The sequence below is a fragment of the Esox lucius genome, chromosome 23 (genome assembly GCF_011004845.1).
Source record: "Esox lucius isolate fEsoLuc1 chromosome 23, fEsoLuc1.pri, whole genome shotgun sequence".
NCBI classification, from domain to species: domain Eukaryota; kingdom Metazoa; phylum Chordata; class Actinopteri; order Esociformes; family Esocidae; genus Esox; species Esox lucius.
In genome coordinates, this window is record NC_047591.1 from 17,097,034 (window position 1) to 17,120,261 (window position 23,228).

General features: G+C 40.8%; 1 protein-coding gene and 1 long non-coding RNA gene across 5 annotated transcripts in view; both read right to left on the bottom strand.

Moving 5' to 3' along the window:
* Positions 1 to 1,551: 1,551 nt before the first annotated feature.
* Positions 1,552 to 4,865, bottom strand: LOC105020357. 2 transcript variants are annotated; one of them, XR_002195962.3, is made up of 4 exons: positions 3,782 to 4,865; positions 2,512 to 2,619; positions 2,250 to 2,321; positions 1,552 to 1,901 (listed from the first exon to the last, which is right to left on the bottom strand). It is a non-coding gene; the product is annotated as an uncharacterized LOC105020357 (long non-coding RNA). The 2 variants fall into 2 exon arrangements; XR_828715.4 differs by having other exon boundaries at positions 3,778 to 4,865.
* A 3,555-nt stretch (positions 4,866 to 8,420) lies between these two features.
* The window catches only part of col7a1l (collagen type VII alpha 1-like), a 68,693-nt gene continuing 53,885 nt past the window's right edge, over positions 8,421 to 23,228 (bottom strand). For 2 of the 3 annotated variants that reach the window (XM_034290125.1, XM_034290124.1), the window contains 31 exons: positions 23,083 to 23,142; positions 22,881 to 22,934; positions 22,692 to 22,724; positions 21,929 to 22,531; positions 21,797 to 21,832; positions 21,194 to 21,220; positions 20,973 to 21,032; positions 20,524 to 20,649; positions 20,317 to 20,388; positions 18,824 to 18,859; positions 18,644 to 18,703; positions 18,471 to 18,515; positions 18,340 to 18,375; positions 18,099 to 18,134; positions 17,930 to 17,986; positions 17,443 to 17,514; positions 17,215 to 17,286; positions 17,082 to 17,117; positions 16,899 to 16,979; positions 16,737 to 16,790; positions 16,444 to 16,497; positions 16,173 to 16,235; positions 16,024 to 16,086; positions 15,513 to 15,629; positions 14,757 to 14,834; positions 14,582 to 14,635; positions 12,687 to 12,735; positions 12,019 to 12,219; positions 11,023 to 11,091; positions 9,988 to 10,171; positions 8,421 to 9,436 (listed from right to left, as the gene is read on the bottom strand). In XM_034290125.1, the coding sequence (XP_034146016.1) occupies positions 9,430 to 9,436; positions 9,988 to 10,171; positions 11,023 to 11,091; positions 12,019 to 12,219; positions 12,687 to 12,735; positions 14,582 to 14,635; positions 14,757 to 14,834; positions 15,513 to 15,629; positions 16,024 to 16,086; positions 16,173 to 16,235; positions 16,444 to 16,497; positions 16,737 to 16,790; positions 16,899 to 16,979; positions 17,082 to 17,117; positions 17,215 to 17,286; positions 17,443 to 17,514; positions 17,930 to 17,986; positions 18,099 to 18,134; positions 18,340 to 18,375; positions 18,471 to 18,515; positions 18,644 to 18,703; positions 18,824 to 18,859; positions 20,317 to 20,388; positions 20,524 to 20,649; positions 20,973 to 21,032; positions 21,194 to 21,220; positions 21,797 to 21,832; positions 21,929 to 22,531; positions 22,692 to 22,724; positions 22,881 to 22,934; positions 23,083 to 23,142 (2,595 nt within the window). In that variant the 3' untranslated portion in view covers positions 8,421 to 9,429. Of the gene's footprint in view, positions 9,437 to 9,928; positions 10,172 to 11,022; positions 11,092 to 12,018; positions 12,220 to 12,686; positions 12,736 to 14,581; positions 14,636 to 14,756; positions 14,835 to 15,512; positions 15,630 to 16,023; positions 16,087 to 16,172; positions 16,236 to 16,443; positions 16,498 to 16,736; positions 16,791 to 16,898; positions 16,980 to 17,081; positions 17,118 to 17,214; positions 17,287 to 17,442; positions 17,515 to 17,929; positions 17,987 to 18,098; positions 18,135 to 18,339; positions 18,376 to 18,470; positions 18,516 to 18,643; positions 18,704 to 18,823; positions 18,860 to 20,316; positions 20,389 to 20,523; positions 20,650 to 20,972; positions 21,033 to 21,193; positions 21,221 to 21,796; positions 21,833 to 21,928; positions 22,532 to 22,691; positions 22,725 to 22,880; positions 22,935 to 23,082; positions 23,143 to 23,228 lie in introns of all 3 variants that reach the window. The other variant, XR_003777868.2, reaches the window with a different exon arrangement.

Consider the following 23,228-nt stretch of genomic DNA (forward strand, 5'->3'; position numbering starts at 1 on the left):
GAAATTGTGTTTATATCTATATACAATACATACATCTATTATAATTTAAAATTACAGTTAATTGTTATCTTGGAAAATATGCATTTGCCCAGTATTTAAAGTGGGCCTACTATTCTGTATCTTTCTGCATAGACCATAACCCATTTTGTACTCTTAAATTAATGAATTATTAAAAACTATTTAAAATAGATTTGTTCATTAATATTCTGAAAGCTCTATATCAGCAAAACAAAGGAGATGATTGTTGATCACAGGAAGCAGCGGCGGGTAGACCACGCCCCCATAGACATCAATGGGTCTGCAGTAGAGAGAGTTCACAACATCAGGTTCCTCTGGGTCAATTTCCGTGATGACTTGATCTGGTCTCATCACTCTAAGGTTGTGGTGAAGGTGGCCAGGAAACGGCTCTTCTTCCAACGCTGATTTAGGAGAATTGCTCCATTCTGATTTATAGGGGCTGTATGACATCATCCCATCAACTGTTTTATTATCTATGGTAGAATATGTAATTAGAGAGAGTCCAGTGTTGCCATGTCCGTTTATTATAAGCAACTTTGGGCTTTTTTCAGAGAGTCACTTGGAAATGTTGTCTGTCATGGGTTGTGTTTTTTGGAGCTTGTGTATTGTTTTGACCATGAGGCACACAAAAACTGAGAACGAGTTAAAATAAAAGCTGTAACATCCTGATCTACTGTCCAGCCCCGCATCCTACTGCACATCTGTGGGCTAATACCGGCTGCTACTAAAACTTGCTGTGATTGTTTTCCCTCCCCAAATGAGTTCAATGTCTATATGTAGCCAATCAGTTCACTATTGTTTGCAAACAATTTCCATTACCTTTGTATTCGCCATCAGGGTATTAAAAACATTATGAAAATATAGTACCTATGTAGTAAGCTGGTGAAAAAGCTGGTGAAAAAACAGTGTCAGGTACTCAACTCCATTAGAGCAGCCGGCACTCTCTCGCACTTCAATAGTGCGCCTATTTATGTGTGCGTAAAAAAAGGCATTGCTTTTTGGGGCTTTGCAGCATCAAGTTGCTTCTAAACAAAAAGTACTTTGGAGCAGATGCACTGGGATACCAGGTGACATGGTGAAGCAGTCGGTTGACTATCTGGGATGATGATATACAGTTTATTTCCATGCCTGCCCTTGAGCACTCCAAATTTGAGACTAGTGCCTTTCAGAACAGTCCTGTCTATTATGTGTAGAATATGAAGCAAAATGGGATCATATCCCTGCCGGGTTTTAGCCCTGGAATCTATGATCCAAACACAAGAAAGGTGGAGCTGAACACCATACCCTTGGTTATGCAAATTCTATATACAAGATAAAATCTGATTAGATAATCAACAGATTTTAAACGCATTATTAAGTTACCCTCACACTATTACAGCTGTAGATAAATATTTGTCAGAATCACAAGACAAACACAAGTTTGGCAGTAAACTAGTTGAAGATTCATCAACAGGGTGCTGAAATGAGCCTTCACAATGAATTCAACTGCAGAAGTCATAAAACATTTTAGAAAGATATAGCCAATTACATCAATAAATCAATCAAATGTATTTAATAAAGCCCATTTTACATCAGAAGTTGTCACTTGGAAAAACTCACTAGTAGAGTCAAAATTAGGAGGACCAATACTCTGAGTGGTGGCTAGGCCTCTTCTGGCTGTGCTCACTGTTATATGATCAGAATACAAGCATATGAATACAGGCAAGAGGGCTGTGACCAGAGTCCTTAGAACCTAAGTCTGCTGCACAAGTGGGTATAATGAGATGGGCCGTCGGGAAATAAACAGCAACACATCTAGGAGGACTTCAGAGAGAGGGAGAGAGGCAGCTCAGAGTCATTTGGGCCTGGTAGTCCTAGGGCGTGGTCCAAAGGCTCATGTCCTCCTAAGGTCAAACAGGACACCCAGAAAGTTATAATTAATAGATTATTGCAGTGTTAAAACTAGGGATTAAGATAAGAGGCTGGGTTAGGGTTAGGTGTCCGGCACAATAATACATAATAATGACAAGTCCTCTACCTACCTCTATGATAACTTGTGACATCTACCCATCTCTATGATTTCATAAAGGTAGATAGCTGACTAAAAGACATAAATTCCAAGATACATCAATAATAAAACTCATAGTGATAGCTAGATGCCAATTCATGCAGACATAGGTGAGGAAATCAACTAACACAAGTACATAAATGACAAAATCTTAGATTAAATGGAATAATTATTGCTCACCCACCATTCTGCTAAGAGCATGACATCTAATCTGAGCTTCTGAACAAGGAGATCCAAGGTTGGAGACTACAGCGTTCTACGTCCAGAACGTTGTAAAAAAACATATATATAGTACCAGTCAAAAGTTTGGACACAGCTACTCATTCAAGGGTATTTCTTCTTTTTACTACTTTCCAGATTGTCCAATAATAGCGAATCCACCGAAACTATGAATTAACACATGGGATTATGTAATAAACAAACAAATAAATATCAAATCAAAATACCTTTATAGTTTAGATTTTTCAAAGTAGTGACCCTTTCCCTTGATGACAGCATTGCACACTCTTGGCATTGTCTGCAGCACTCCAGCACTCTCATTCTTGGTTTGAACTCTGTGGGAAAAAAAATTGGGGTTTAGATAAAATTCAACTTAAGTACAGTACAAGATATCTAACCAGAAGCATCTAACCAGAAGTGCTAATTGCTGATTTCTGAGTTTTCCTTTCCTGTGGGGGTCCTCATGACATAGCGACTGCACTTGAAGAAACGTTTAAAGTTCTTGATATTTTCCGCATTGACTGATCTTCATGTCTTGGAAGTAATAATGGACTGTTGTTTCTCTTTGAATATTTGAGCTGTTCTTAGCATAATATGGACTACTACAGTACAGACAATGATGATCTTCTGTATGACCAACAAATGATCAATTCATAGATCAACAATAACATTCATAGATATGCTGACCACTTGTTAGCTCCTTTTCCTTCACTCTATCGTCCAACTCATCCCTAACCAACTCAACTGGTTTGAGGTCAGGTGATCGTGGAGGCCAGGTCATCTGATGCAGCCAGTGCGGGCTCTAGCCTTTTAGGGGCCCTAGGCAAAATTTTATTTGGGGCCCCCTCTCCATTAGCATTCGGAGGCCCTAAGCGACAGCCTAGAACTGGCCCTGGATCCTTCGTGGTTTGAACTATGTGAAAAAAGTATTGATGTCGTATCTCTTGGCTTATCTGAAATGTTCTTGCCATAATCTGTACTACAGTACAGACATAATGATGGTCTTCTGTATACCAACCCTACCTCACAACACAAGTTAGCGGCTCAAACAGATTAAAAAGGAAATAAATTCCACAATTAAATTCTTAACAAGGCACATGTCTTAAATGAAATGCATTCCAGGTGAATACCTCATGAAGCTGGTTGAGAGAAGGCAACGAGTATGCAAAGCTGTCATCAAAGCAAAGGGTTGCTACTTACTACTTCCCAAATGTATAAAGGTAGGTAGATGACATATAGAAATAATTATTATTTGAATAAGTCATCCATCTATCTCTATAAACTTTCAGATAGAGAACAAGTCTTCTATCTATTTCTATGAGTTCATAGAGGTTTATAGATGACCAGTAGACAGAAAGATTATTCATAGGTAGATAGATTAACAATTAAAATCAGAGAGATAGCCAGATACAAATTCATACAGAGATAGGTGATAAAACAGGTACATGAATGACAAAATCCTAGATACATTAGATGGAAATAATATTGCTCACCCACGACTCTGCTTAGAGCACTCCGTCCATCGAAAAAGGAGCTACTGAAGGAGATCCATGGTGGGAGAAGCCACCAAGAGTAATGTTAACTCTGAAGGAATTACAGAGTTCTACGGCCAGAATGCGAGAAATTGTTAACATGTCACCTATTTCCCAGGGGTTCCCGTATGCTTGGCCATATGGTATGTGGAAGACACGTGGCAAAACGGTATGTGGTCTGATAGTAAAATGTAGATAACAAATTCATTTTGAGTTGTTCTAGATCCCAAATCATCAATTAAAAAAAAATGTCTGCAGCTTTATCTAGTTAACTACCACTGCCCTACTGTATGCTACCCGTTAATGAAGCTGAACCCCCACCACCCAGATATAAAAGACACATTCTGTAAATGCAGGTATTTCGGAAGTCTGAGTGTGTGCGTGTGTGTCTTCAACGCACTTGTAGAGGACAATGAAAATAACAGATATAGCCCATTTACAATATAATTGTGGGAATAATTTTGCGTAATATAATGTATTTTTTAACTGACCTGACACCTTAGTTGCTGTCACAGCCTATGCAATACATATCATAACCGTCTATTTAAAAAATATTGTTATTGAAAATGCTCCTAGTTTCATTTGCTTTTATTAATTTCAGGAAAAAAAAGAATCCCTATGTATATAGCTATATAAAACAAGACATCGGACGATCAAACATTTAGGCTACCATGCATTTAACGCTTCTCTACATAAAATATGCCACAATTCGTGCGTATTTCATTTAATGAAATTTTCACATTCTATTATTTGACCACTAATTAAATATATTTCAAGATTATTCATGCTTTGGTTACAAATATTGAAATTGTAGTCCTATTTCATAAAATTAAATCTCAATAATTCGATTGTTTTGGATTTAAATTGCTAGATCATACTCAAAGTGGAACATCGCAGTTATGTAGGTTACATAAAAGTACATATCGAAAATGTTGCATTTGAAATATCGATTTAAGAAAGTAATAAAACTTCCATCCAATTGTTTTTTCCTCCAAAGTTAAAATAAAATATGCTTTTGATAATTTGGGTAGATACTTGAAAGCGTACGGTCACTTCCTTCGTCCGATCTGCGCCATTAAACGCGCATTGTCGGCTGCCTTTGCGTGCAGGTTCTTGGACTTCTGGATGTCGAAGAGAATATTCATTATGTTTGTGGGAACATCCAGAGAGAGGGTAAACTTGCTCCGCTGGTCATTCTTCACACTGTTCTGGAACATCTTACTCCTTAGCTGCATCTGGCTGAGAAACTTATAATTAGCTGGGTAGGAAGTCCTTTTCCCTCGTAAGTCTGCAGAGGAGAGCGTGCCTTCGGACTTAATGAGGGAGCCCCAGTTATCCGACAGTGGGAACTCGACACTGGAAACGTCGTTTCTCTTTACCCCAGATATTATGTCATCGTCACAGAACAAGTTGGAGTGGTACAGTCTCAGGCAGATGCTGGACGTTGGTGCGCACAGGACAGCCAGACCAAGCAGGGAAGTTAAGAAAAGCATCTTGCTGTAGGTGGCGGGAGAAGCAATGGTCTGTTAATTTGTTACAAACTTTAAACGTTTCAAAATATCGTAGCTTATATACCTCTCCATGTTCACTATAAAGAGAATAGTCTAAACTATTGCACATCATATTGTATAGAATTACACTATATGTTGTGTGTCTTATTCGATCAGTAAAGTTAATGACATTGAAAAATGTATATTCATGACTTGAGTACATAGGAATGTGGCAGATGGAGAAAAAATCGCTTACCAAATTCCGACAGTTTCCGCGAAAAAAACAAGTGATGAATAAAACAAACAAGAAAAACACGAGATAACCACTTTAACGTCTATAAGGTATTGGTTATGCCAGATCTTAACAATTCTGTATGATGTCTAAACCTCGTTCTCTCTAGATTCTTTTCCGCGCGGTCTGATCACGAGTTTGGCTCTGGTGTCCATTCGTTAAACATTCGTTGGTGTCTATACCAAACCGCACTCGTGCGCCATCACTAACGTCATTGTGTTTAAATTGTTGATATATTTTCAACCATCACGCCCTGGATCTGATCACGACCCCCGCTCAAGGATAGCCTACATATCATTACCGCTTCAGACAAAATTGTTATATCGACCGTGAAATAATACAATTAGGCTTCGCATTTCGAAAACTTTTATTCAACACGTGTTAGCTCAATGCATTTTTTCAATATACCGCTCATGAGCAGCCTAGCCACTGAAAGGCAAACGGCGTTTTGACGCCACAGAATACAGCACCATGGACAGCTCAACGAGAACAATCGCGGTATAATATTTTGCCATGTTTTGACCTTGCCTGATTGTCTTTATTACACAAATATATCGTGCCTTACAAAATAACACTTGTTTTAAAAATTTGCTAGGATTTGCAGGATGTAGTCTATTTTACGGATAGTGTGCGGACATTGCCCAGATACAGCTAAGATTAAACAGTTCAGAGCATTAGGAACAAGGATTAAATGGGGAAGGTAAGAGATGTCTTTAAATATTCCATAACAGCAAGAAGGCTTTCTGAGTTTTCAATGAAAGGTTAGCTGGTGTAGATCAGTTTGATCACACACACACACCTAGGAGACATCAATGACCATTACACTTCCCATCTCTCATGGACATCAGACTGTCCTCCTCAATTGAAATTATAGCAACAAGGAGTTGCACTCCAGTCTACCTTGCTTAGTGGGTACCAGTTGAGGTAGACACTCTCATTAAAGACCTATCTCCTATTTAAGTGGACCGTTTAATGAGGCCAGATATTAGGTAATGGGGTTCTAAACTGACCAAGGACCATGTTCTCTGTGTTTGTTATTAGGCAGATTTGCTGGCTAAAAGTTTAGTTTATTGGTATGGCAATAAAGATCATGGCATATCAAAATGCTTAATTCAGGAAAAATCTCATACTTGAATGTCTTCATCAAGCATGATTTATTACAGCCAACCTGCTATCTCACCAAACCAATGACATGTTTGAGGGTTCAATATGTTTTCACAAAGATATACAAATGTTATTTTGCATGGCATGATATATTTGTGTAATAAAGACAATCAGTACCCAGGTCTAAACATGGCTAAATATTTTTCCATTAATGTTTTCGAAATTCAAAGTTTAATTGTGTTATTTCATGGTCGATATAACAATTTTGTCTAAAGCAGTGCTGATATGTATGCTATCCTTGAGAGGGGGTCGTGATCAGATCCAGGGCGTGATTGTGAAAATAAATCAACAATTCAAACAGAATGACGTTAGTGATGGCGCACGAGTGCGGTGAGATAGCAACAGGTTGCCTCTAAAAAATCAAGTTACACACTCGGTTGTAAGTCAGACTGGGAACAAGCATCTGCCCAGGGGTACATATTATAAAAGGAATTCATAGAATATTGGATTTTGCTTTAACAAACCTATCCACCCACCCATCTATCCCAACAGCCGACCTATTCCAAACAGGATTCCCCCATTTCCAAGACAAGTCGGTATTTCCTCTTCTCTGACAAACACGGCCTTCTGTTCCTTTGCTCACTGGGCTCTCATTTGGCCCTCAGCCTGGTTGACAAGGCCCCCATTAGCTGGGGCACACCGCATGTAGCCCAGAGACGTGGCAAGACGTGGCAAGACGGGCTGGTGGGTAGTCGGACATCCAAGGGGTTTCAGCGCCATGGCGGTATATGTCAGGTTGGACAGACAATGCTGTGTAAAGTGAGACAGGGTGAATATAGGGAAAAGGAGAGATATGAGAAAGTAGGGAGGGGACATAGTAAAAGGGAGAAAGAATGGTTGTGAGAGTGAGAGAGCAAGACAAATGCAAAGTGAAAGAGAGAAATGCTATTCATAGCTAATTCAGTTTCCCTTGCAGTGCAGGACAAGACAGTGATAAAATGAGTACTGAGCAAAAGAGAGAGAAAGGCAGAGAGAGAAAGGCAGAGAGAGGCACGGAAAAAGAAGGAGAGAGCCCCCCTGGTAGCATTTAGACCAGGGTCTTTGCCAAGCTTCAACGTAGCCATCCAAAAATATTGCTGAAGAGGTCACGACACGCATCCATGTCCTCACCCCTGCAGGTACGTACACATACACACATGTACACACACACAGACACACAGACACACAGACACACAGACACACACACTCACACACTCACACACTCACACACTCACACACACACACACACACACACACACACACAGCCTTGTATTTTTATCTATGTGGGGATACCAAAATTGCAAAAAAGTATAATAATGCCACCTAACTTTAACCTAAATATCCTAACATTTAAGCCTAAACCTAACCCCTAAACCCAACCCTAACCTATTATGCCTAAAGGTAACCCCAATTCTAATGCTAACCTTAACTGTATGTTTTACCCTAATCCATAAGCCAAAGAATTTACTGATTTGTTGTGGGCACTGGCAAAAGGTCCTAATAAGGTCACACTATCCGTCTGAAGACATTATGTACTATTTCAGTCTGTGAAATGAAAACGCATGCAAACATGCACTCTTAGCTACAGCAATATGTATGTACAGTACTGGTCAAAAGTATAGGGAAGTGTATCCAAACCTTTGACTAAATAAAGTACATGGACTCATTGTTGTGGTTTAATGAAATACATTACATTCTCATGAGCAATTTACATAAACAGTGCCATTGATGTAGGTTCATATAACAGTACACAAAACATATTTCAGTAGGATCAAAAATCGTTGAATGCTCAGAATTTGGAACAAATGAAGAACTTAGAAAATAGTACTGTGAAAACATTGATTTGAACAAACAATATGAACAGACATATTCATAACATTTAAATTGTGAGTCATCTATAGTCACTTCTGAAATTAGCAGTACCCTAAGATAACCCTAACCTTAATCCTAACCCAAATTGGACTACAATATAAATATTAACAATACAAGGGTATTTTGTAACCTTAAACAACATTATTTCATCCTAATAACATTTCTCAGAATATAGATTTTGTTTAAAAATCTAGAAAAGAAAGGTGTCATTATCCGCAGTCCTAACGATTAAAATAATTCTCATTGTAAGAAACTGTATTGCAGCATTATTTCCTGTTTCCCTTGTTCATGGAAGATGATGCTGATTGTAATTCCTCTGCTGTATCGGGTGCCACATACACTGTCAGAAACTGTCAAACTTGAAGCTGCCTGTGCTACTTCAAAAGGAAGTGTGTGACAATTTGCCGTTTCAGTCTCTAGATGTCATTCAACTCTGGTGAAAACCTGTAGTGTGAGTTGTAGAGGGTAGTATTTGGTAAGAGTAGGAAGAACTCAAAGGCCTGGAAACATTCTTATTAATTGAAGAATGGTCCAATACCACTTACAAAGTGTCTCATGAAAACCTCTTAAAATAGGCTAAGATTCATTGTCCTGTAAGTTGTCCATTGTCCTGTAAGTTGTAAATCATTTTTGATTTACAACTATAACATAATACAGTTCCCTAATTGTTTGGCCATAAAATAAAGCTCAGTATTTCTATTCTTTATTTTATACAACATTTAAAAACAGAGCTGCACAGAAATGCTGAATTTATACAACGTGTCCTGTCCAAAGAAATTGCATCTTGATTGGAGAACTCGCTCTCACCTTCTGGGCTCAAAACCTGTGAAGAAGTAATGTGTTATGTAATGCAATGGCTCACAGCCCCTGTTTGTTTGAGAATCCATTTGTGTGTGCCAGACTGATGTCTACACACATTTCAAACCGTAACATAAACCATGTGTTTGCCAAATGGGGAAACATCTGGGATATGCTCACGTTTGCCCAAGATCCATCTTCCATCAACTCCACAATACAACCATGGTCCTGGCTGCTGGCATGTTTAAGTTTAGCATTTAGGAGGGGTGTATTTTTGTAGTTATTACAACACAACTAGTCATTCTAAATGGTTAAAAAATACTTTCATTATGGGTGCATTTAGGCAGATTAAGTCACACTATCCAGCCTGCTGCGGAAGCAATTAGGAATAATTAAGAGCCATGCTCAAATAATAACAGTAGGTAGCACACAGGATATTGAAGCTCATAAACCTCCTGTTAACTCCATACAGGTGTCTGGCTATCTTGTCAGCAACTGAGCTGAAGTAGTTTATTACCTCCTCTCTTTCCCACACCTCCTCTGACACTCCTGCCCGGTGTTGAAGTAGTTTCTTACCTCCTCTCTTTCCCACACCTCCTCTGACACTCCTGCCTGGTGTTGAAGCGGTTGCGGTTTCCTTCACAGCCCCCGTAGACAAATGGCCGGCACGCTCTTGAAGGGGGATGGTAGTACCACAGTAAGACATACTCTGAACACGCCCCCTCTGACATGGGCAGCAGGCAAAGGTCAAGGTTCAAATCTAAAGGAGTAGAGTGGCAGGAGCCATAGTTTAGTTGATGGGACTTCAACCCCCCTCGCCCCATTTAAAAATAAATAAATAAATAGAAAGACACCATTCTTGCGGAAATGATACTTTAAGGAGTTAGTTGTTGTTGTACTTGTGTAATCCGTTCAGGTCCTCTGAAATCATGGTAAACAGAGGATCTGGGTCTCAAAATAATCAGAGTATCTCAGAGATTACAGACCAAATGCTCTGCAGGTTAGAACACAAAGCTAAGTAGTGGACCAGTGTGCCCTAAGCAGTTTAATACTCATCACATGAAGGCGAGGCATTCAGGGAGATTTTGGAATAGTGTTATCAATACAAAATCTTGAATTGTAAAAGGCTATTCCTGGAGCTGAATGAACAGGGAGGATTTTTTTCCAAGCTAGATTTATACTGTCACCTTCTAAAACATGCATGAACAAAAACACAGGGTGAGATAGATTGGCATAATGTCCTCAGTGAATTAAAATCCTTTGCCCAAACCGGAGGAATAATGTTCATTGTGCAGTGTAATATAAAGTGGATGAGTCAACACCAGTTCATCTGTGAATCAAGCGAGTGATGTTATTAATGTTTTGTCTTTCTATGCAAGACGCACATTAATTCATAAAATATATTATGCATACACAATGCCATAGAGCTATAAACACACACATCTTATCGCTCTCCTCGCATTGTGCCCCATTCAGTCCTCCACTCATTAGACTGACAGCAGAGAGAGGTAGAGAGAGACTGAAATAGAGAGAACAAATCAAAATGAACAGAAAAAGAAGAAGGAATAAGAGGAAGAAGTAAAAGAGAAAACAAATTCCCTTTAAAATCACCTGATGAACGGTGTCCTACTCCAGGGATCCTTCTTTTCCTGTGGCTCAGTCCCCACGCTGCTACCCTGTCTGAAAGCCAAAGGACAGGGGCCCTCATTAAGGTACCAAACATTTTCTTTACATTTTACACAGCGTCCCAACTTTTTTTGGAAAATAATTGGGACACTGTGTAAAATGCAAATTAAAACAGAATGCAATGATGTACAAATCCTTGAATCCCTATATTAAAATACAAAATAGTACTAAGACAACAAATCAAATGTTGAAACTTAGAAATTGTTTTTTGTAAAATACATTCATGTTTAGCACTGTGTTGAATAACCTCTTCTTTTTACAGTACTCTGTAAGCGTTTGGGAACTGAGGAGAACAACTGCTGTAGTTTTGAAAGTGAAATGTTTCCCATTCTTGCTTGATATAGGATTGCAGCTGATCAACAGTTCGGGGTCTCCTTTGTCGTATTTCTCATTTCATAATGCGCCAAATGTTTTCAATGCGTGACAGGGCTGGATTGAAGGCTGGGCCAGTTCAGCACCCAGACTCTTTTACTATGTAGCCATGCTGTTGTAATATGTGCAGAATGTGGTTTGGTATTGTCCTGCTGAAATAAACAAGGCGTTCCCTGAATATAAAAACCTGTATTTTATATATGGTTCAGCATTAATGGCCTTAACAGATGTGCAAGTCACCCAAGCCATGTGCACTAATGCACCCCCATACCATAATGGATACTCCCAAAAATAATTAAAAATGTTGATTGGCAGACCACAGGACAATATCCACTTTGTGTGATATTCCACCAGGTTTAGTTTTTTAGCATTACACAACTTTTCCAGTCTTTTGTTGCCTCTGTACAAACGTAAAAAATATTTTGCTGGAATCTGTTCAGGGATATTTTTGGGTAACAGCTTGAAAAATGTAATAATGAACTTAGGGTTAAGAAGACAGAATCCTCTTTTCAGGGGAACACATTTGATCCTTTTGAACATTCGCCTTACCTGTAAGTTTACCTGAAGGAGGAGTGGTTGTTTGTACCAACTCCTCTTCAAGTGTTTTCGTATCCTCTTCCTCACCCTGCTGTCCTATCTTCTCTTCCCCAGGTAGGCCGACAGTGAGGGACGATGGCTCCCTGTCATGTCTAAACAATAGGCTCTCAGTATCTGGGTCCTTGGACTTTACCACAAACTTCAACTCCATCCCTGCATAACCCACAGACACAAGAGGTAACGTTTCCCCTACCCATGAATAAACATGAAAAAGAGTTTCATTGCTTTAAATTTTCTACCTTTGAGACGGGGGCTGAAAAACTTGTGCATGTGGTCATCATTCAAAGGTTGTAGCCAATATCGCTGGAGTAAGTTCTTAATGTCACAGATTTGTGAGTGTTTGAATTAAATCACGTTTGGCTACTGTAAAATGCTCACCATTTCTGATTTGATGACAAACTGCATTTTTGTCATCAGAAAACACAGCTTTCTGGTGTGTGGCGAGATAGTTCGCGGTTCAGTGTTTGTGAATGACTCCCGCTGGTCACGTGTTCCGTCTCTCAGCGGTACGCACCACAGAGAGAACACACCAGATGGCAGAACACACAGGGGTGTCATGTCGCAGCGTCAGAGACATGTACACACACACAAAAAATGTACAGATTTACACACAAACTCACCACACTTTTCCACCACCTCTTGGTTGACCAGTTCCTTTACCTCCTCAGCCTGACAACAGAGGATGAAGAGATGAGCATCGTCGTTCTCCTTACTGCATATCCAGTAGTCAACTAATGTCTGTCACTACCAATATGTTGATCAGTAATACCATGTAAAATATGTCACTACCAATACGTCAATCAGTAATACCAAGTAAAACATGTCACTACCAATACGTCAATCAGTAATACCATGGAATATACGTCACTACCAATATATCAATCAGTAATACCATGTAAAATATGTCACTACCAATACATCAATCAGTAATACCATGTAATATATGTCACTACCAATACATCAATCAGTAATACCATGTAATATATGTCACTACCAATAAGTTCATCAGTAATAACATGTAAAATATGTCACTACCAATACGTCAATCAGTAATACCATGTAATATACGTCACTAACAATATATCAATCAGTAATACCATGTAATATATGTCACTACCAATATGTCGATTAGTAATACCATGTAAAATATGTCAATACCAATACGTCAATCAGTAATACCATGTAATATATGTCACTAACAATATGTTGGACAGTAACACTATACAATATACACTCACCTAAAGGATTATTAGGAACACCATACTAATACTGTGTCTGACCCCCTTTCGCCTTCAGAACTGCCTTCATTCTACGTGGCATTGATTCAACAAGGTGCTGAAAGCATTCTTTAGAAATGTTGGCCCATATTGATAGGATAGCATCTTGCAGTTGATGGAGATTTGTGGGATGCACATCCAGGGTACGAAGCTCCCGTTCCACCACATCCCAAAGATGCTCTATTGGGTTGAGATCTGGTGACTGTGGGGGCCATTTCAGTACAGTGAACTCATTGTCATGTTCAAGAAACCAATTTGAAATGATTCAAGCTTTGTGACATGGTGCATTATCCTGCTGGAAGTAGCCATCAGAGGATGGTGGTCATAAAGGGATGGACATGGTCAGAAACAATGCTCAGGTAGGCCATGGCATTTAAACGATGCCCAATTGGCACTAAGGGGCCTAAAGTGTGCCAAGAAAACATCCCCCACACCATTACACCACCACCACCAGCCTGCACAGTGGTAACAAGGCATGATGGATCCATGTTCTCATTCTGTTTACGCCAAATTCTGACTCTACCATCTGAATGTTTCAACAGAAATCGAGACTCATCAGACCAGGCAACATTCTTCCAGTCTTCAACTGTCCAATTTTGGTGAGCTTGTGCAAATTGTAGCCTCTTTTTCCTATTTGTAGTGGAGATGAGTGGTACCCGGTGGGGTCTTCTGCTGTTGTAGCTCATCTGCCTCAAGGTTGTGCGTGTTGTGGCTTCACAAATGCTTTGCTGCATACCTCGGTTGTAACAAGTGGTTATTTCAGTCAAAGTTGCTCTTCTATCAGCTTGAATCAGTCGGCCCATTCTCCTCTGACCTCTAGCATCAACAAGGCATTTTCGCCCACAGGACTGCCGCAAAGTGGATGCTTTTCCCTTTTCACACCATTCTTTGTAAACCCTAGAAATGGTTGTGCGTGAAAATCCCAGTAACTGAGCAGATTGTGAAATACTCAGACCGGCCCGTATGGCACAAACAACCATGCCACGCTCAAAATTGCTTAAATCACCTTTCTTTCCCATTCTGACATTCAGTTTGGAGTTCAGGAGATTGTCTTGACCAGGACCACACCCCTAAATGCATTGAAGCAACTGCCATGTGATTGGTTGAATAGATAATTGCATTAATGAGAAACTGAACAGGTGTTCCTTATAATCCTTTAGGTGAGTGTATGTCACTACCAACATGTCCTGGGCAAGGCAGGTGTAAAGAATAAGTGTGGTGTAGTGAGATAGACTTACGGAGAGTCCGGGTTCCCCCTTATCTCCTTTTAGACCTTCATTCCCGAGCCCTCCCTGGAAAACACACAGCATTTATTAATGTCACCCGCCCTAATACCAGAAACACCCACTAGGTATTTTAAATGTACAAACATAAACACTTGAGTGCGACTAACTGATGTGTGGAGCGACTTACACCGGCTCCTCTTTGTCCTGGAGTTCCAGGCGGCCCCCGCTGACAGATCTTCCCCCTGCCCCTCCTGCCCTTCTCTCCCTGGGACAACAACACAGCAAGAGTGACAACCCACCCACTCACATAGTGCTGCAGATGTCAGCAAGCCCACAAACAGAGGGCCAATAAGAGAAAGTACCAAAAGAAAATGGAAGAGCTCACTACTAAGAGTGTTGGGGCGAAAACCCATAAATGTTTAATGTGTAGAGCTCTGCTTCCAGGCCACTGATACATTGCTTGGCAGGGGGTTGGGGGGGGGGGGCAGAAAGCTACCCATCTTCCTGACTCTGAAGGTCACACTATTCACAGACATCGCCAAGCAGTGACAGAGAGAGCTATGTGGGATGTGATTTCTCTGATATATTATCTTACATGTACATTTCAGTACTTCAGCAGACTCTCTTAGCGATTTATGGGAGCAATTAATGTTAAATGCCTTGCACAAGGGGGAAACAGCAGGGTTTTTCCCCCACTTCTACTTGAATTTGAACCAAAACCTTTAACTTTATAGTTAGTTGATGCTGGCGGTAGTGGTAGTGGGTCACAAAGAGCCGGGTTGCTCTCTGTCAGCTGTTATGAGGTACCTTTTCACTGGGTGCAGCCTATTACCTACCCTAACACAATTACTACGCTCACATTTACTCACAAGTTGTCCTATATGCATCTAACATCCAAATGTTTTATGTTCCAACGTGGATTTGTAGGTTCTTTAGGGTGTACCTTGGGTCCGGTTCCTCCCATTGGCCCGTTAAGTCCTGGTCTGCCAACCGCCCCATCACGTCCTGGTGTGCCTGCTGACCCCTTAAACCCAGGAAACCCTGGGAAACCAGTGGCGCCCTGCACAATAAAATCACAACACGAGTAGTGCATAAAGCAAAAATGTATTAAAAAATACTTCAAGAACTACACTTGAATATATTTATTTCCAATTGTAAAATGTTACCCCCTTTTTCTCTTTCTTTTGTCCAATTAGTAGTTACAACATTGTCTTAGTACCGCAGTGTTGTTTGGGAATAGGTTTGGCGGAGTTGAAACCGATCAGCTTTTGTCCACACTGAACACTGCAGCGTTGAACTCCAGAGGCCACTAATTTTTAAATATATTCATCCTGAATATCAATAGCCATCCTTTCAAGGAGAGATGTGTTCTGCTGGCCTAAATAAAGGGAGGTACCTTATCAAAAACCCCGAAAAAGTTCACAGAACCCGATTTGTTGGCGATCGGTACCAACCTTCTCTCCTTTTAGCCCGGGGGCTCCAGCTACTCCGTTGATACCTCCGTCCCCTTTGTCCCCCTACAGGTCAACACAGGGCAACATGGGACTCAAACCACACGCTCTCTAAGATTCCTGAGAGGGACTGTGTCGGGTGGGTCCCCTACCTTCCGCCCAGTTAGACCGTTGAGACCTGGATGTCCAGGGGGCCCAGGAATCCCCGTCTCTCCCTTGGACAAAGAATAATGAAACACGGACAATGGTCACTGAACCTGGAAACCGTGCAGCTTTATGCCCATCGTACAGAAAACGATACAGGACACAGTGTTTGCTGTACCCTCTCATGCCTGTACTTCTGTGGGTCAGCGCTACTAAGGGCGCCTCCTGAAGCTGCTTGTTATGCTGTTAATGTACCGAATCTCAATGCAGGCAGCTCACCTTTTCTCCATCTTGTCCAGTGCTTCCTATGCGTCCAGGTAAACCACGGAATCCCTGTTCAACAAGCACAACCGACAGAGTCATCTCCACAAACACACACATCCTCATGACCTCTGCTAATGGACTATTTGTTTTTCTGAACAACTTCTAATTTTAGCATCTCAAGTAACTCAACCAACCGCCCGCCCCCCCATTACACTCCATAAAAATAGTATTTCCTTTAGTAAAATAAAGGTTAAAAGAAATGATATGAGGAAAAACCAACTTGAACTTATCTTCTTAACAGGACTCACCTTCTCTCCTTTCCCCCCTGTATCTCCTGGTAACCCAGGCTCCCCTCTGTCACCCTAGAAACAGAACAAAAACAAATGGAACACGATACAAATACTACATAACCGTGTGAATTCTGCTGTTCTAGTCTTTAAATTCAATGTTCCACCCCACACTCTCCTCACCTGATCTCCCTTCTGTCCCTGGAGTCCCATGTCTCCTTTGGCTCCTGTGGCTCCATCCAATCCATCATCCCCATTACGGCCCTGTGACAACATGAAAGTCAGTAAAAAGAGCCTGTTTATGGGCCATTTGCAGTTACGCTGATGGTGTCAATGCTGATACTGTTGAAGTGTGTAAATACCTACCACTTCCCCATTGACACCAGCTTCACCAGTTTCTCCCTAGAAAGCAGATCAACTGTAAACAGAGCGGCATGCTATAGATGTGATAACAACGGGTTAATAAAGAGGTAGACTGCTAGGTGTGTTTCCCACTGACCTTCTGACCCACTGGCCCACGGACTCCAAAAAGGCCCATAGCTCCTTTGGCGCCTGCTTCTCCTTTGAGTCCCTTCAAATGGGAGAACCCAAAAAGAACACATAATGTTAGAACAAGTATGTGCTTCGTTGTCAGTGATGGAAGATAAAACTATACGTAATATAGTTGTTTGACTTGGTCTCTTCCTGTTTCTCTTTCCACATTAAACAGTAAAGTATTAGGACACACCTTGGACCCAGGTGGGCCGTCCTCGCCTTTCTCCCCTTTATCTCCATCGAAACCTGGGGAGCCTCGCTCTCCCTGATAATACAAACAAACAAACAAAACAACAATACACACTGTAAACAGACTATTCAATTCCAAAACCCACAACGTGAAAATGCAATAAAAGTCTGTAATATATATTTTCTCTGGGGGTGGGGTGGGGGGGGGGGGGTGGGCAGGGGTTTGGAAAGAGCTATATAATTATGTTTTTATGTTGGGGAGGGGCATCAGTGGTTAAGGAGTCAGGCTTGTAAATGGAATGTTCCTGGGTCAAATCCCGACTGGGCCAATTGTTGTAGTGTCCATGAGCAAGGCACTTTACCCTAGGTTGCTCCTGGGAAAAAGTGACTGCGCTTACTGTAAGTCACTTTGGATAAGTGTCCGCTGAATGACTAAAATGTAAATGTAAAATGTATTATATGTTACGTGTTTTAGGGTGTTTTCCCCTCACCCATTCTCCTTTGATGCCCTTGTAACCTCTAGGTCCTTGGATTTGCAGGGGGCTTCCCTAAAAATAAAGAACACGTATTAAATGTACATGATCTACATCACACAGTACATAATCACATGCAAAACAAATGAAAAGTATTTGCATGGCGCTTATGCCATGTTTGGCCTACCCTTTCTCCCCGTATTCCTGGAAAACCTCGGTCACCCTGTGAAGATAGATTTTCTCACTGGGTCTTTTATGAATGAGTGGCCACACGTCTCTAATAAAAAGTAAACAGTATCTAACAGTATCTGGTGGACCGTATATTACTGTCTATAAATAAAAAATAATATTTGGCAAAAGATCAGCTTTTGGGTGATATTTGGAAGGCTGTTTGAGCAAGAGCCTGCAAAACAGTACCATCAATGTACCTTTGCTCCTTTGCTTCCCAATGAGCCTTTTGGACCCTGAATCAACGAGGTGATATAAGGAAATGATATAAGAGACTCCCTCAACTTCATGACATATCCTTAAAAGGTCAAAAGGTCATGTTAATACTTACAGCATGCCCAGGCGGCCCAGGGACTCCCGCGGTGCCCTTTTCACCCTTTCAGAAAAACAAAACACATCAGCAATATAAACACGGTTTTCACTGAGCAGCTGTCCCATATTTTACAACGGTGCCATAGATCTAGTTTCTCTCAGGATGTTACGGTGAGCAGTGATTGGTCTCACCCTGCGTCCAGTGATTCCAACTACGCCCCTCGCACCTGGTTCCCCCGGTATACTGTCACCCTGATGGGCAACAGGAAGAGGCCAATGATTTTAGCATTACGCATCTCCTCTTTTACAACACTGAAAATGACAACCCCCCCCACCCCCCCACCATAATCAACAACATTTTAATAGTCTCACTTTCTCTCCTTTGGTCCCTGGTAAACCAGGTGGTCCCTTAAAGAAAACAAAACATCCATTATACTGTAAGCAAGCAAGTTTATTTATATAGCACAATTCATACATTGAAGCAATTCAATGTCCTTTACAAAGACAAATACAAAATACAAAAATACAATAACATAAAAACAAAATACCCAAATGAAAACATCAAAACAACATCATAATAATATAAAAATAATAAAAACAGGATAAAATCATATGAAGATGTAAGACTAAACAGTGTGGTTAAGTTTAGGAGCTCAGTCATAGACACGCGAAAAGAGAAGTGCTTTTAACCTGGATTTTAAAATGTATACGTTTGGGGCACATCTAAGATCTTCTGGTAGTTTATTCCAGTTGTGTACAGCATAATTGCTAAATGCAGCTTCTCCATGTTTAGTTTGGACCCTGGGCTCTACTAGCTGACCTTTGTTCATGGATCTAAGAGCCCTGCTTGGTTTATATTCTTCAAACATATCAGAAATGTATTCGGGTCCTAAACCATTCAGAGATTTATAAACTAAAAGCACCACTTTAAAATCTATTCTGTAACTGACTGGAAGCCAATGCAAAGATTTAAGAATCGGAGTGATGTGCTCTGTTCTCTTGGTCTTGGTTAACATTCTAGCAGCAGCATTCTGAATGAGCTGCAGCTGTTTTACAGACTTTTTGGGGAGTCCAGTTAAGAGGCCATTACAATAGTCAACCCTACTAGAGATAAAGCATGGATGAGCTTCTCTTGGTCATTGTGGGACACCAAGCTTTTGATTCTGTCTATATCTTTTAGATGATAGAATGCTGTTTTGGTGACCGCTTTTATATGACTGTTAAATGAATCTATCAGAACACCAAGATTACGCACTTGATCCCTGGTTATAAGGGCCCGAGCATCCAGCTCTGTACTAATACTTGTTCTTTTATTTTTATTACCAAAACACAATAATTATATATTGGTTTAATTGTAGACAATTTTGGTTCATCCAGGTATTTATGTGCTCTATACAATGACACAGAGAGTCTATTGAGCTATTGTCATATGGTTCGAGATCCATATATATTTGAGTATCATCTGCATAGCTGTGGTAGTTAATGTTGTTGTTCTGTAGAATTTGGCCAAAGGTAACATAATGAGATTGAACAGAAGCAGTCTGAGAACTGATCCCTGTGGAACTCCGCATGTCATAGCCACCCTATCAGATTTATGATTACCAATGGTGACAAAGTAACTCCGGCCATCTAGATAAGATCTGAACCAATCAAGGACTGTCCCGGAGAGTCCTACCCAAATTTCCAGCCTATCTATAAGTGTTTTGTGATCTACAGTGTCAAAAGCTGCACTGAGATCTAACAGAACCAGTAATGTTATTTTATCAGAATCAGTATTCAGCCGTATATCATTTAAAACTTTAATCAGGGCTGTAAGAAAACCAGCTGGAAGACAACAACAACCTGGGCCCATCTTGTTTCCATACCTCTGTTCCAGGTTTGCCCTTAGTTCCTGGAGCTCCAGGGGATCCGTTCTTACCCCTTCTACCCCTGTCCCCCTACAGGTGAAAAAAAAGAGAGAATTAATCACCACTTACCCATGGCTGCAGAATGGACCTTCCAAAGATCACTATTCCAACCACACAATAGCCTGGAGTTATCTATAGTCACGTCATGTGACCTGGGATTCTCACCTCTTTCCCCGCCTCTCCTGGTTCTCCTGGTTGGCCCCTGAGACCCGGAGAACCGGGGATACCAGGGTTACCACGGATACCTTGGATGCCCTGAGCCCCTGGGGGCCCCGGTGCCCCAGGCTCCCCCTGAGGGAAGGAGAGAAGAACATAGACAGCAGGGGAAAGACAGATGGACAGAGAGAGAGATAGAAGAAACAGAGAAACAGACAGACAGATGGATATTACAGACAGAGCGACGGTCAGACAGACAGAAGGACAGGCAGACAGACAGACAGACAGAAAGAGGGACAGAGAGAGGGAGAGATAGGAGAGACAGAAGGAGAGATGGAAAGACGGGAGGGAGGAGAGACAGTCGGTTGGTGGTACAGTAACCAAAAAAGGTTGGATTGAGTTAGAGCCACATAGTTAATTAGTTGGAGGCAGAGTGGGGTGTCAGTGGGGGACTCTACCTTTGTTCCTGGTGGACCAGCCTGTCCTACTGGACCTCTGTGACCAATGCCTGGCTCACCCTACAAGCACAACCAAACCGGGTTAACAGCATACATGTTTCAGGTGGTAGTACACAGCAGTCTGCAGGAAATGTCCATTTAAGAAACACTTCAATGTCCAAATATGACTGTTGAAAAAGACCTCAGCTGGAGCTGTGCTCTGTCGAACTAAATGCATTTACCTTTTGTCCTTTTTCACCAAGTTCACCCTGGAAGAACAAAGTGGATTGCCAAAATGAGTTACAAAGTTATTGTTGTTGAAGTTAATTCTCTCCTCATGACCCTACAGTGGATATAAAAAGTCTACACACCCCTGTTAAAATGCCAGGTTCTTGTGATGTAAAAGAATGAGACAAAGATAAATAATGTCAGAACCTTTTCCACCTTTAATGTGACCTATAACATGAACAATTCAATTGAAAAACAAACTGAAATATTTGAAATATTTTCCAGGGAACTTAGTCTAGAAATGTACTTACTTACTTACTAATAAACCTAATATGACAAAATAATGATAGGTGAATAAACATTTGTACACAGTATATTCTGTAGTTATGTCATGCTTGTGTCCAAACATATAAAGATATTAAGGATGAGCAATGGTCTTCTTTAATAAGTGAAAATGAGTGAAAAACATACGTGAGAAAAAAACTTACGTGAAAAACGTTTAACGACTTAAACAGTAAATATTGTAACATGGCACTTTAAAGATGTAACTCAGTTCAAGAAATATTATCACTTAAATATTTTATATCAAATGAATAATTTAAACGACTACTTGTCACCTTTGGTCCGGGAAGTCCATTTTCCCCTGTGGCACCCTTTAAAAAACACCACAAAGGGAGAACACGTTAAAAACAAAGAATGTGTTTGTTTTTCAGAAGTTAGTTTAGGGCGTGTTGTGTGAGTGATTTTACCTTTAACTTGTCATATTCAGGTCCCGGATATTGTCTCCCTTCTCCTTCCCTTTCCTCTTCATACTCTCCTTGCCTTCCCATCTCACGTTCCATCTCATACCTCTGTCTCTCCCACTCTTCCCTCTCCCTGTCCAGGTCCCTGTCTCCCTCCGTTTCTGTTCTCTCTCTCTCCCTGTCTTCGTCTCCCTCGTTTTCTACCTCACCTCTTTCCAGTTGTCTCTCCCTCTCCATGTTCTCTCTGTCCAACTCGAGCTCTGCTTCCCTCTCTCTCTCCATCTTCATCCTTTCCATCTCTGTCTCCCTCTCGTACTCACTGTCATCCTCAGTGTCCCACTCAGAGTCGCCACTTCCCTCCTCTTTCTCACTTTCTGCATCATGATACATCTCGCCTTCAGCCTCTTTGACTTCCTTTTCCGCCACATCCATATTTCTCAGCCTTTCCCTTTGTGCCTCCTGCTCCGCTAGTTCCTGGTCTTTGTCTCTTTCTTTCTGTGTCTGCCAATCTTTCCCTCGCTCATAATTATTTTCCCTCTCTTTTCGTCTCTCAATCTCTGTATGGAAGTCAGTCACGGGCTGAAGATTTCTGTCTTTTTGTTTCCTTCTCTGGAACCACAAATAAAAACATGGATTAGTTGAATGATTGATTCTTTTATAAGATTATATAGAGATTTATTGATTGATAATGATTTATTTAGATGCTCAAAAAGCTTAAAATCCTTCAAATGGGCAAATTGCTAATAGGTTTTGGCTGCAAAACACTTACATTTAATTTGTGACCTCTTGCTCCAGATTGTGACTTTAAAAAGAGAGAAAATATATTTTGTTGTTTGTATTGACCATGTAATCACAAAGCAGATTCCCTGTGAAATGTCAAACATTTGAATCCTTGATTTGACCACAAATAATCTAAGAATAGTTGAATGGTAGAAAAAAGACAAAAATACATGTTTACTTTTTGTCCCATCTTGAATCGATTTCTTCCTCCTGCAGTCCCTGGCATGTATGACTGAAACAGCAAAAACCAAGTCAAGGATTTCTCTGAAATTTAACAAGAACCACATACATTACCTAGTAGTAATTGAAATCTAGTGTAAAAGGCAGACCAAACATCAACAGTCTGATCAACCCTGAGCCATGTATTACAGTACACTCACCATGTAGTCAGGCCAGGGGGCGCTCTTCCTCACTCTGACCAGGACATGAGATGGACTCTCCTGCCAATTCCCAAAACCCCTTCATGAGTCATTGATCGCGAGTCATTCATTGGCCATTTCCACTATAGCTATTTTACTTAAGACTT